Here is a 14807-nt window from a genome sequence, read left to right as displayed (position 1 = left end):
GAAAACTGTGTTCTGATTTCAACGTCATCACATCTTGTCAAAACAAAGTATCCATAAAATAAACGTCTGATACGTACGACCTTACATACGTAACGTTCCAATATTGATTTGTCTACATTATAATAGGTAAGATATGGCTGATCTGCTGACTTGAGATATCGTTATGATCAAGCGTCAAGGCAATATTTCTCATCACGTGACAATGGCAATCTTGGGGGTGGGCAGCACTGAGCAGCAACCTCTGCTCTGCTCAGCTCAGAAAAGAATAGACTTCACCGGAGAGCAGTGAGCAGGGGGGGTATTTTATAGGCCTTTCTTCATTATGAACATACATGTTCAACATCTGGAAACAACAGTCTGGAGCAGGGCAGTTATATCCCCCTCTTAGATAAAATGCAGTCTGATGCCTTTGCAGTTTGATGTGTTGCTGATGGAAAGGTGCTGAACCTATTACAGAAGGGCTGCCCATGACTTCATTGTCTGAGAGTGAGCTGCTGTCATATAAAAACATTCTGCAGAGAGACAGCTATGTGCTAATCTGTCACCATACCCACTACCCAGGTAGGTAATAATCTATTGTTCACGTGTTGGTTGATGAATTGTCTGAATCTGGGGTTTGGGTTGATGACTTTATAGGTACAGGCCCGGGCCTTGTGAGGATCTGTTATATAACATAAACAATAATGTGCTTTCTTTTGAAAGTAGTTAGCCTATAGTCTGCTATTTATCTTTGTAATTACTTAGAAAGAACATGGTTTTAAATCATTGCAATATGCAGTACCATGTACAAAGTGGGCCTTTGTTAGATTATTTGAGTAAGTAGCCTATCATTATCAATTGATGACAATATCTCTACAATATGCAGACTGCACAGACCAGACTAGGCCCTATTTTCTTCAAGTCAATATTTAGCCTATATTTGTCATTGGTCAAGAGAGACTTAGGAGATTTCTTGGTATCCTTTTTTTGTGCCCTCTTCTCATATTTCTATATTTTCCTTTCCCCCTCTCCTCTCCTTCCTGCACCAGCTGCTGCTCCCTGCCGTAGCCGAGAGAGCCTGGAGAGTCCCCTCACCCCCTTACCCTGCACATACATGCATAGACAAAAGGCCTGATTCGCCTGTCGAACACTGCCCCCTTTTTCCATGCAGCGCTCGGCTTCGTCTGGAGGGAGCAGCCTGGACTGGCTGACCTACTGCAACCACAGAGCAGAGCCACAGCACTGTTTATAGGGGGCTGCCTGGCAGGATGGGGGCTGCTAGTCTGGATTGACTTTGTGTGTATGAAGCAGGCCTCAACAGGAAGATTTCTCCTCTCTTAGTGGAAAATCAGAGTCAGGGGATCACGAGGGTATGGCACAATCTCCTTTTCTTCCCCTAGTATTTGTGTGTGTGTGTATATATATATTTTTTATATATCTATATCTATATCAGATACATATACATATATATATATATATATCATGTGTTTCTGCATGTATTGTGCCTGTGACAGGGATAGGGTGTGTGCCATCATGATGGCCCTTTGTTTTCCTTGTCATTTATCACAGACGGACGGATGGGATGCTCAGTTGCCTGAGGCTGCAGGGATTATCATGACAAAGATCAGCCTCTCTAGGACAGAGATTAGGGAACCATGGGCATGGAATAGAGAGGATAGAGGGGGAGAGACCCTCACCAGCTCAGCAGAGGGCTGTACTAAAACACTGGGGCTCATGCAGACAAGCAGGCCACGTATAGACCAAGGTTTTACCACTACTACTACTCCGTCATGGCTGCTTCATCCTCCTCCCTCTCCATTTTCACCCAGCGTTGTGGCACGTCCTCATCCCAGACCAGGAATTGTAACTGTCATGACTCACATAATAAGCCATCTGGATTCAGGCTGTATTATTGTCTGCTTTTGAGCTGTGTCCTTTTTCCTGCCTTCTCGTTTTGTATCTGTAACAGAGTTAGATTTCTAACTGCGTGTGTATTTTGTCCCGTTGCACAACCCAGAGGAGGATGTTATGGTTTGTACTCTCGAGGCCTAGCTGTGTTTTTGTTGCTGGGGTAATGACCTGGATTCCAGATTTGTTTTGGACAAGGATCTCTTCAAACCTTTTGTGTTTTGAGCCCAGAGAACTATTACCTTTTTAATCGTCTGTTATCTTTTAACCACATCCAGATGCTGTATTTCAGGTCAAAATGGTGCAGTATCAGTGCTCTGTGATCAGCCTGAGAAGTGGGCGCTAGCTGTGTCTCTGTCTGCCTGTCTGTGTGTGTGTAGCTGTACTGCAGCAGAGCAGGCTTTATGTGTGGTGACCGGAACCGGCTGAAACAGGTTTGAGCCAGCAGACAGAGGGCTGAGGAACAATGCCGGCTCTGTGCTACAGGGGGAGAGATAGCTTCCCTGGCTGCTTAATAATGGCAGCCAAACTAGGAGGCTGTAGCCTAGCAGAGGAGGCTGCAGAAAGGCACTATCGATCCCCAACAGTATGGTGGTGGTACAGTACACTGGGTTTAGTGTTCGGGCTGTGGGATACAGGGTGTAGGCTGTGGGGCAAGCAGGGCTGGCCACCTCGCTGAAGGCAGAGGCAGAGAGAGCAGTGCTCAGGTAGGGGAGATGGGATGAGACTGCAACTCTGGAGGCCTGTCTCACAGCACAGGGTCATTGTCAGTCAGCTGGTGATGTTGCAGGACAGGAGGAAATGGATGACTGATCGGGATCACACCACCTCCATCTCTCTGCCTCTTGTTGGGCCCTGCCTGCTTTGGGAAATTGATTTTTTTTTCTGCAGGAAAAGGGGGGTGGTTGTTGTGCCTGACTGACTGTGTGGTAGCAGGAAGGAAGGAAGGTGGTTTTGTGACTACAGTAGTGGCTGGCTGGGGACAGGCTGGCTACAGATCACAGGGTGAGGACTGTTTCATGTTTCTTTCTACTGCTGTGTTTCCTAATGTGAGTTACTCTGTAGGTAGATGTACTGTATGTGCACCCGAAAGGGGTGGTGGTGAGAACAGCATATACATGAAACTGGGGTTAATATAACTGGGCGGCAATATGTATACAGTACAGTATTCTTCATCTCTCTGCATTAAATATTATTTTTTCTATGTCAGACAGCTTTGCTTTTATTGGCCGTATTCTGCACTAGGCCCTGCGATTCTCTTTCCTCTGCTGCAGCTTTTCCTCACCTCGGCAACAACCATTTTCTTTTCCTCAGCTCGGCAGCAGCCATTTTTCCTTTTTTTCTGATGCAGCTTTTCCTCACCTCAGCTCGGCAGCAGCCATTCCCTTTCCCTCTTGCCCCTTTTCTCCAATCTCCAAATCTGTTTCTGTCTCTCTCGTTCTCTCTCGTTCTCTACTTTTCTTGTTCTGTTCACTACTGCCTGGTTATCTCGTTGTCTGCAGCGGAGGAGAGGAGGCCATTTCACTGGGGGTTTAACAGGGAGGGAGACTGGGGAGTGCAGATGTTAATAGGTGAAATGGATGTGACCGGGGCTGCAGTGCAGTGTGCAGACTGATCTGTCATCCATTTTAATGAGGAGGCAGCAAGCATTCAGGCAGCCCTCCTTGGCTACATGCTACGTGCAGACTGAAGAGGCAGCGCAAAGACACAGCATATGATATCTGTAGCCCTTTGTCTTCATCCATCACATCTCCTATGAGGATTCCTCTTGTGAAAATTCATTTCAGTACAACAACACAAAAAGTACTACTTGTTTCAGAAGCATTGTACATACATACAGTACATCCACCTCCGAACTGTCCTTGGCTATTGGGTTGTTTGAAATAAACGTATTTATAATACTTCAGATACAGGCTAATGTACATGAAGCAATTTGGCTAGTTATTTGCTATTTAGAGGACTGTCTCCATCCCATTCATAAAGTAGGTCAAAATGATAAGCTAGCTCATCTAGCGCTGAGTAGGCATGCTACTGTATACTTCTCTCATGTTTCCTTCATAAACAAACCAGCATAATCACTGGAGATATGCCATTCATTATCTGTAAACACCTAGTGACCTTGGTCTGAAGTCATCTGACATATGAGAAAAGAAGAGAAAAATCCCAATGATTCATTTGAATGAAGATCACCAAAAGTGTAGTCTGGTTTTTCCAACTGATGAATCAGTTGGATTTGGATGCTGGTTTTATGAGGGTCCACTGCATTTTGTTACATTCAAATGGGCATTAGCTACTGCGATTTAACCTAATTCCATGGATGAAGTGATTGCAGTAGGAAATTAGTGGCCAGATTTGAATGGCCTAGGTCTTGAGTGGGCCTAGTTGACTACCTACCTCTGCTTTCCTTTGTTCCTCTCTAGGAGGGCTTGATTAAAGGCAGTGGTTTTCATACCTCTCCTCAGGGACCCCCACACATTTCACAATTTTGATCTAGCCTTGAACTAGCTCACCTGATTCACCTATTCAAGGGCTTGATAATTAATTGACGAGTTAAATAAGGTGGAATAGTTCAAATGCATGGAACGGCTAGGGATCCCAGAGGAGAGGTTTTGAAAAACCCTGGATTGGGCAACTGAGAGCTGGGAGGGGAATTGGAGCAGAAAGAGTTCCTACTTACACATTAGTGGGATATTTTCTACAACAAAAAAGTAGTGAATTTGTATCAATGACTGTATACATGAATGGACAAAGCCATCGATCACATGACAYAATGCATTCCTATGGGAAGACTCAATAGCGCATTGAAACCAAATGAAGTCGGTTTAAGATGGTGTCTCATTGGCTGCGTTTAGACAGGCAGTCCAATTCTGATTTTATGAGGATCCCCAATTACTCTTCCTGGGGTCCAAACATGAAACAAAACAAAATGCATAAAATACATAGTATACATAACACTACGTAATGCAATACATAACACTACATAATGCAATGCGTAATATAATACAAAATATATAAAAATGTTTGTCTCTTCACAGTGAAGGTGCTATTTTATCGGGGATTTTTTAAATCTGTTTTTATTGCTAACTTGAGTTACCTGGRRTGACAGAGAGTTCCATGTACAGTACCTTCAAAAAGTATTCACACCTGTTGACCTTTCCACATTTTGCTGTGTTACAGCCTGAATTTAACATTTTAATAAATATAGATTTTTTTTTGTCACTGGCCTCAAAATGTCAAAGTGCAATTATGTTTTTCAAAAATGTTACAGATTAATGCAACATTTTAAAGCTGAAATGTCTCGAGTCAATAATTATGTTATGGCAAGCCTAAATTAGTTCAGGTGTAAAAATGTTCTTAAAAAAGTCACATAATAAGTTGCATTGACAATAATAGCATTTTAACATGATTTTTGAATGACTATCTCATCTCTGTACCTAGGGTTGCACATTTTGGGGAATATTCAGAGGTGGAAACTTTCCGTGGGAATTAACGGCAATATATGGGAATTAACGGGAATATATGGGAATTAACGGGAATATATGGGAATTAACGGGAATATATGGGAATTAACGTAAATGTATGCAAATTAATATTAATACCATTTAAATGTAGATGTTTTTTGCATTGGATATATTTACCATATCATATGGAGACAGAAACATAAACCTTTTTACCTTATCATAAGTAGACATAATTCCAAATGATTAAATCCTTCCAATAGAAATTTTAAAAAAACAATTTAGTTACAAATGTAACTTTAATTAAGTGAGTTGACTCTTCACATGGGATGATTTCACTGAACAACAAAAGGAAGGGAATATTGAATGATCCCCAATGATCTATCGCATCTCCCAAAAACGTTTTCAACATACATCTGTAAAATGATAGTCTAGAAACTAAAGCTTTGGTTGTCTTYCTCTCAGGCTTCCATGTCTTTTCCCTGGACCTCCTCTATGTCCACCTCTTGAACATCAGACTCTGAGGCCTCATCTTCACTSTCACTTTCCAACCTTGTTGAGGATGGCTTGTTGTCAGGCTCAAAAAGCCTCAAATTTCCCCAGATGGCCACCAATTTTTCAGCCCTTGCATTGGTCAGCCTGTTGCGTGCTTTGGTGTGTGTGTGTTCCCAAACAAGGACCAGTTGCACTCTGAGGCGGCTGATGTTGGTGGGATTTGGAGGATGATGGAGGCAACAGGGGAAAGAGCCTCAGGTCCACAAAGTCCCTTCCACCAGGTGGCTGATGAGATATGTTGGCACAACTGCCATATTGCATYTCCATCCCAAAGCCCTTGCTTGGAAGTGTACTTCACCAGACTGCCAAGAACCTTGCCYTCATCCAGGCCAAGGTGGCGAGACACGGTAGTGATGACACCATAGGCCTTGTTGATCTCTGCACCATACACGATGCTCTTGCCAGCATATTTGGGGTCCAACATGTACGCTGTGGCGTGTATGGGCTTCAGGCAGAAGTCTTCACGCTTTTTGATGTATTTCAGAACATTCAGAAATCTCTTCCAATACACATTGCCTGTGAGCATCAGAGGTGAACCAGTTGCATACACAGCTCGAGCAAGACATTCATCAGCATTTCTYTGACTACGTTCCTCCATTGAGAAAAAAAAACTTGAGCTTGCTATCGATAAGGTGTCTGATTCATCATTTTCACCTCGAAAAGAAGTAGAGGGACTTTTGTCAGAGGTTGCTTATTGTGAGCACTGAGGGAACTTTATGCACATGATTTGGCACAGTATTTGCAAATGTACACAACTTTTCCTTCTACATTAGCTGCAGTGAAATGTCTCCACACATCAGATAGTGCCTGTGGCATTTTCCTGTAAAGATTAGACAAAAATGAGTAAAAAACCCAAATACAATTCCATGTACAGATAAATAATTAAGCAGTTAGATTAAACAACTCCTTTGTAAGATACATGTTTTAAAATGAAACATGTATGGAAACAGGTGAATTAACACTCCTCAGTTAGCAGGCTCAAGCAAGCTAAAACCCACATGGTAGCAAAAACTAACTAGCAGAAATTGTTAACAAGTTAGAAATTATTTAAACACACTTTGCTGTAGGCTACTGTTTACTAGTTAACAAAAAATCTTGTATGTCATATCAAATATATTCACCCCACCCAGTATTGTAATAAAAACGTACCAGAAAGCATGTAGTCCTTGGCTCAGACAGTGTAGTAGTGTGGGCTCAATAGCATCTCCTTAGTGTGCAAGATCTTGAGAATCAGCTGTACATGTGAYGGAAGAATGCACTGTGCATGCAGAGGGTTACAATTCCATTGAATTGAGGATAGTTTAACCAAAATATGCCACAAGACCTAGAATATGTGTATCCCACCAAAAAGGTTCACTGTTATAAGCGGTTATTACCGGACTGTTTCTGCCTTTTTTCAACTCTATTTGTACCCCATATATACAATTATCTGTAAGGTCCCTCAGTCGAGCAGTGCATTTTAAACACAGATTCAACCACAAAGACCAGGGAGGTTTTCCAATGCCTCRCAAAGAAGGGCACCTATTGGTAGATGAGTAAAAAAAAAAACAGACATTGAATTTCCCTTTTAGCATGGTGAAGTTATTAATTACACTTTGAATGGTGTATCAATGCACCCAGTCACTACAAAGATAGAGGCGGCCTTCCTAACTCAGTTGCCCGGAGAGAAAGGMAACCACTCAGGGATTTCACAATGAGGCCAACGTTGACTAATGGTTGTGATAGGAGAAAACTGAGGATAGATCAACAATATTGTAGTTACTCCACAATACTAACCTAATTGACCGAGGGAAAAGAAGGAAGCCTGTACAGAATAAAAAATATTCCACTGCCTGGTTGATTTAGATGTCAAGAAAGCAGAGCAACGCCTTATCATGGACAGACCTCCTCCCATTTTAGCAGCCATTGAGTCTCTATATTTTGACCATGATGCTATCTAGGGTTACACCCAGCAGTTTAGTCTCCTCAACTTGCTCAATAGCCACATTATTCAGTATAGATCCAGATGAGGTTTAGGGTTGAGCGAGTGATTTGTCACAAAAACAATGCTTGTATTTTTTTTATTTTTTTTTAGCACCAGCCTATTGCTAGTTATCCATTCTAAAACTGACTGGAGCTCTATGTTGAGGGTCAGTTATTTATTTTACTGTCATAGTTGACGTCTATACTGTTGAGTCGTCAGCGTGCATAGACACACAAGCTTTATTCAAGGTCAGTGGGCCCAAGCCAGCTGTCCTGCAGTACACCACACTCAACCAAATTAGTTTGTGGTTGTAGCAGAGGCTCTCATTAAGGAAAACCCTCTGTGTTCTATTATATAGGTAACTCTGTGTCCTATTATATAGGTAACTCTGTGTCCTATTATATAGGTAACTCTGTGTCCTATTATATAGGTAACTCTGTGTCCTATTATATAGGTAACTCTGTGTTCTATTATATAGGTAACTCTGTGTTCTATTATATAGGTAACTCTGTGTTCTATTATATAGGTAACTCTGTGTTCTATTATATAGGTAACTCTGTGTTCTATTATATAGGTAACGCTGTGTTCTGTTATATAGGTAACTCTGTGTTCTGTTATATAGGTAACTCTGTGTTCTATTATATAGGTAACTCTGTGTTCTATTATATAGGTAACTCTCAATACATGAAAAGGCAAAGTTTTTTCACCAATAGGTTATGATCAATGATATCAAAGGCTGACTGAAGTCTAAAAAAAACAGCTCCCACAATCTTCTTATTATCCATTTATTTTAGCCAATCATCAGTCATTTGTGTCAGTGCTGAGCACGTTGAGAGCCCTTCCCTATAATCATGCTGAAAGTCTGTTGTTAATGAGTTTTCTTTAAAATAACATTCTATTTTTGTCAAACACACCGGTAACGGGCTGATTGGTTGGCTGTCTGAACCATTAAAGGGTGCTTTGCTATTCTTCGGCAGCGGTCAGCAGAATGACCTTTGCCTCCCTCCAGGCCTGAGGACACACATCCTCTTCTAGGCTTAAATTGAAGATGTGGCATACAGAAATCGCAAAAGAGAAGGGAAAGGGGATACCTAGTCAGTTGCGCAACTGAATGCCTTCAACCGAAATGTGTCTTCCTTATAACCACAGATTTKTATTTATTTATTTCACCTTTATTTAACCAGGTAGGCAAATTGAGAACACGTTCTCATTTACAATTGCGACCTGGCAGATTATCCATTATATTGACAAGAAACTCAAGTGGCCACTCTAACAATGAAAATAAATGTCTTAAAAATTGGAAGGCAGTCGGGAGGAAGTGAGATCAGGTGGGACCATTCTATCTAATGAGAGGGAAGATACGTGTGTGACCACCAAGCACAACGKKKTSYRCTAGTTACCACAGCCACAAAGTCAAATTTGGCTATATCGTAAAAATTCATGAACCCCAAAATTTGAATTTGGTCTTAATTAAAGGTTAGGGTTAGGCATATGGTTAGGTTTAAAATCAAAATTGAAAAGGATAAATTGTAGAAATAGGAAGGGTTTATGACTTTGTGTTTGTGGTAACTAGTGACGACCAGGCACAACTCCAATATGAAGGTTTTTTTCTCAAAGTTGCCAGGATATCACATATCCTACTTATCAGTACACTCGGAACAACATAATCATTTAAAAAAGTATATTCAATTAAATAAGCCACAGGTAGCAAATTAGTCATTACATTTTTCGTTAACCAAATTCTACACTCTCTCATTGACCTYCATACAAAAACGTGCTTGGTGAGCAAATAAAATCAAATAAATGCCACCTGCTGGTGAAGAGCAGATTTTGGGCCCAGTTATCTCTCTCGCTTCGCCTCTTCCTCTTTTTTATAATTTCTGTGTGCGATATTAAAATAATCGGTTCAAGGACATGCATGTGGTGTATTAAAAGCAATTATTGGGACCATGATTGTCTTAAAAAATATCTAGAATGTACCCGCTAAAAATGCCTGCAGTACTGCGGTGGGCCTTGAACCTCTGTGGCTTCAATGAGAGTGAGCAGTCATTCTCCCCAGATTTGTATGTCAAGAATGTGCCATGTCTGAATGATAGGTATGCTGAATGCTTGTCGTGACTCTGTTTAAAATGTATACAATAGCACTCCATGTGGCCTTGAAAGGCATTACTGATTTAGAGTGTGCGTTATTAGCCACCATACTTAGGATGCCAACCAAATTAACTAGGGAATTTGTTGCATGTCTGAATGCTGGTTGTGACTAGATGGAGTATATTTTCTAATTTATCAAGGCAAGTCAGTTAAGACCAAATTCTTATTTACAATGACTGCCTACACCGGCCAAACCCAGACGACGCTGGGCCAATTGTGCACCGCCCTATGGGACACCCAATCACAGCCRGTTGTGATATAGCCTGGATTCGAACCAGGGTGTCTGCAGTGATGCCTCTAGCACTGAGATGCAGTGCCTTAGATCGCTGCGCCACTCGGGAGCCCGAAGTGAATTTTCGAAGCAGGTTAGGAGAACATTTCAGCTAACCCTAACCTCTTTCCTAACCTTAACCTATTTCTCCTAACCCGCTACATTTAGTTCTCCTAACCCGCTACAWTTAGTTCTCCTAACCCGCTACATTTAGTTATACTAACCCGCTACATTTAGTTATACTAACCTGCTACATTTAGTTCTCCTAACCYGCTACATTTAGTTCTCCTAACCTGCTACATTAGTTATACTAACCTGCTACATTAGTTATACTAACCTGCTAMATTAGTTATACTAACCTGCTACATTTAGTTATACTAACCTGCTACATTTAGTTATACTAACCTGCTACATTAGTTCTAACCTGCTACATTTAGTTATACTAACCGCCCTACATTTAGTTATACAACCTGCTACTTAGTTATACTAACCTGACATTTAGTATATACTAACCTGCTACATTTATTCTAACCTGCTTACTTTAGTTATACTAACTGCTACGTTATTTCTAACCTGCTATGTTAGTTCAAACCTGCTACATTTAGTTAATCCTAACCTGCTACATTAGTTCTAACCTGCTACTTTATTATACTAACCTGCTACGTTAGTTCTAACCTGCTACTTTAGTTCTAACCTGCTACATTAGTTATCAACGTCTACATTAGTTCTAACCTGCTACTTTAGTTATACTAACCTGCTACGTTAGTTCTAACCTGCTACGTTAGTTCTAACCTGCTACATTTATTATTCCTAACCTGATACATTTAGTATACTAACCTGCTACATTTAGTTGTTACTAACCTGCTACGTTAGTTCTAACCTGCTAATTTAGTTATCCTAAGCTGAACATTTAGTTACACTAAACCTGCTACATTTAGTTATACTAACCTGCTACGTTAGTTCTAACCTGCTACATTTAGTTATCCTAACCTGCTACATTTAATTATCCTAACCTGCTACATTTAGTTATCCTAACCTGCTACATTTAGTTATCCTAACATGCTACATTAGTTATCCTAACCTGCTAGCGTAGCACCCCTTATTATTGGCGTATTCAACAGCGTTTAAGAAATATATTACCTTCATCAGTGTTATCTCGTGATCGAGCTATCAATATTTTGTGATTATTGGTGTCGTAAAAATGTTAGCTAACGGGTTAGTAATTAGCATGTTTGACATTTCAGTGGAAATACTACTACTACTGCATCAGCTTTTTGATAAGCGGTTTAGCAAAGAATTACCTCCTGTATTATAGGCATACAGTCTCCAGTTATTGGACACCTTACTATTTTGTTCAATTACAAGATATATCCGTTTAATTTTGTTCAAAAAAGAGACACCAACCTCGTGTCCGAAGTGTTTACTAGATAGTTGGCTAGCCTTTCAGTAAAAAAAAAAATGACTTGCCTGTCAACTTTTCATTGCGTAGCCTGGTGCCCCCTCCTGTAGACTCTTAAAAATGGTTCTTCACCAACATCTTCTTCAGTGTTGTAACCAAATAATGTCTCGTTTATTTTACAGATTAATCTTATGTTTTGAGAAAGTAGATAATAGTTTAATACTAACATATAAATAAGTATGAATAATTTAGGTAAAAAGTKGGATATAAAATGATGTGTGGTCTGTCGCGCAGTCGAATTTGACAATATACAGCATGTCCCACAAAATGTGTGTGTGTGTGTGTGTGTGTGTGTGTGTGTGTGTGTATATATACACTGCTCAAAAAAATAAAGGGAACACTTAAACAACACAATGTAATTCCAAGTCAATCACACTTCTGTGAAATCAAACTGTCCACTTAGGAAGCAACACTGATTGACAATAAATTTCACATGCTGTTGTGCAAATGGAATAGACAAAAGGTGGAAATTATAGGCAATTAGCAAGACACCCCCAATAAAGGAGTGATTCTGCAGGTGGTGACCACAGACCACTTCTCAGTTCCTATGCTTCCTGGCTGATGTTTTGGTCACTTTTGAATGCTGGCGGTGCTCTCACTCTAGTGGTAGCATGAGACGGAGTCTACAACCCACACAAGTTGCTCAGGTAGTGCAGCTCATCCAGGATGGCACATCAATGCGAGCTGTGGCAAGAAGGTTTGCTGTGTCTGTCAGCGTAGTGTCCAGAGCATGGAGGCGCTACCAGGAGACAGGCCAGTATATCAGGAGACGTGGAGGAGGCCGTAGGAGGGCAACAACCCAGCAGCAGGACCGCTACCTCCGCCTTTGTGCAAGGCGTAGCACTGCCAGAGCCCTGCAAAATGACCCCCAGCAGGCCACAAATGTGCATGTGTCTGCTCAAACGGTCAGACTGTCCACATAGGAACTGAGAAGTGGTCTGTGGTCACCACCTGCAGAATCACTCCTTTATTGGGGGTGTCTTGCTAATTGCCTATAATTTCCACCTTTTGTCTATTCCATTTGCACAACAGCATGTGAAATTTATTGTCAATCAGTGTTGCTTCCTAAGTGGACAGTTTGATTTCACAGAAGTGTGATTGACTTGGAGTTACATTGTGTTGTTTAAGTGTTCCCTTTATTTTTTTGAGCAGTGTATATATATATATTTGAAAACTCTCCAAAACTAACTTAACTTACATAAACTGCAATGGAAATCTGTGGTCAGCTAGCTAGAAGCGTGTCTTCAGTCCCAAAATGTACCGTTATTTTCGAGTCCATTTAAATGTTGAGCTCGGTGATTTAATCATCCAACCTCTAGAGAGTGTCCGAAGTTAGGGGGTGTCCGATGTTGGAGGAAAATTAGCTACATTTAGTTCTTCTAACCTGCTACATTAGTTATCCTAACCTGCTATGAAAAAGTCCCTTCCGGTCATAGCTGTATACCACCTAGTCAAAACCATGAATGCTTGTCATGACTTTGTTTAAAATAGGTACATTAGCACTCCAATGGAATTATGGGTGGAATCTGGAGGCTTAATCGTTCTCCTCACCCTTCTTTTGTGTGTTGACAATATTATTCAGATTTAATGAGTTTGTGTGTTAATTTGTGTACTAGCTAACTAGTTGTATTTTTTCGTTATATCTCTTCCAGGTTCTTGCATCATCACACCAAAAACATGGGCGATATGAAGACCCCAGACTTTGACGACCTCCTGGCAGCCTTCGACATCCCAGACATGGTGGACCCGAAGACAGCCATAGAGTCAGGCCACGAGGACCCCCACGATGGCCAGCTGAAACACCCCAGCGTMCCCCACGAGCACCCCCAYGATGGCCAGCTSAAACACCCAAGCGTCCCCCACGAGGACGAGGCACACACCCCCTCTGGAGCTCCAGACGTGGGCGTCAGCGTCATCGTCAAGAATGTCCACAAAATGGACGCCGGCGGTGAAGAACACACACGACCAGAGGATGTGGTTCAGGCTGAACCAACCACCATGGTGAACCACAATGGGCTTCATAACGGGTACCTGTCAATGTCACCTAACGACCGGTACAGTAAGAACAACGGAGCCGAAAAGACTCTGAGAGATGTGGAGGCTCATCATGGATTGGCTATTAGCTCCAACTTCATCTCCCACTCTACTTTTAACCAGTTCAGTCCCATTTCCAGCGCTGAGGAGTTTGACGATGACGATAAGATTGAAGTTGATGACTCTCTGGACAGGGTCAAGCAGAGCGCCCTGCCATTTTTTAGGACAAACCCTCTGACAGAACCACCTGCCAAGAGAGATGAGCAGCTGACCACAAAAGCCGTACTGGCAGACTCTCATAGCACGGCCAAACCTGCGAACAAGTCCAATGGAGACTGCGACAAATCAAAACTTGATAAAAACAACAACAAGACTTTGGTCACTGTTAGTCTGAACCTTTACGACTCCTCTAAATCAAGGAAACTTGAAGAAGAGAAAGCCAAAGAGACAACGGCCCCTCGCACCCAGGAGGGGTCASGGAGGGAGGCTGGGGAGCCCTGTGTCCAGGCTGTGTCCACCAGTCTCTCCCAGGCCAAACAAGCCAATTCATCAGACAAACTTTCTTCCTGCATTGCTGCTATAGCAGCTCTCAGTGCTAAGAAAGCCACAGTATCAGACACCACTAACTCTGTAGTCTCTGAGTCCCCCCCTACCACCCAGAGAGACTCATTCACCACCATCCCTGACATCCACACCCAGAGGGAAGCCCCCAAGGAGGCCAAGGAGAGGGAGAACCCCAGGGACCTGGTCCCGGAGAAGCCCCCAGACCAGGAGTCCCCCTCAGCTCTGGAGGTATGGATTGTGTATATGTCAAGTGTGTAACTGTTTTACTGTACTGTCTACTTGTATACGTCAGTACTATGTGTCTAAGACTAACCTCTAGGAAGGGTCAGATGCTCCATTAACTACTACGGTACCATTTATGTTATGCAGTCTGTCCACAACAGACTGCATAACTTGTCCAGACTGCATAATTTGTCCCAGACAAATTTCCGCCCGGGGACAATAAAGTTAATCCTATCCTATTCT

General features: G+C 41.9%; 1 protein-coding gene across 2 annotated transcripts in view; it reads left to right on the top strand.

The window, feature by feature from the left end:
• Positions 1-227: 227 nt before the first annotated feature.
• Positions 228-14807, top strand: part of znf532 (zinc finger protein 532) — a 32216-nt gene continuing 17636 nt past the window's right edge. Inside the window, exons 1-4 of one of the 2 annotated variants that reach the window (XM_070449577.1) lie at positions 228-561; positions 1029-1349; positions 1549-2892; positions 13397-14570. In XM_070449577.1, coding sequence (XP_070305678.1) covers positions 13422-14570 — 1149 coding nt within the window. In that variant the 5' untranslated portion in view covers positions 228-561; positions 1029-1349; positions 1549-2892; positions 13397-13421. The remainder of the gene's footprint in view (positions 562-1028; positions 1350-1548; positions 2893-13396; positions 14571-14807) is intronic. The other variant, XM_024012382.1, reaches the window with a different exon arrangement.

This window comes from Salvelinus sp. IW2-2015, linkage group LG20 (genome assembly GCF_002910315.2).
Source record: "Salvelinus sp. IW2-2015 linkage group LG20, ASM291031v2, whole genome shotgun sequence".
Classification (NCBI taxonomy): Eukaryota; Metazoa; Chordata; class Actinopteri; order Salmoniformes; family Salmonidae; genus Salvelinus; species Salvelinus sp. IW2-2015.
The sequence above is the reverse complement of the archived record's forward strand: the minus strand, read 5'-3'. Positions and strand labels throughout refer to the sequence as shown.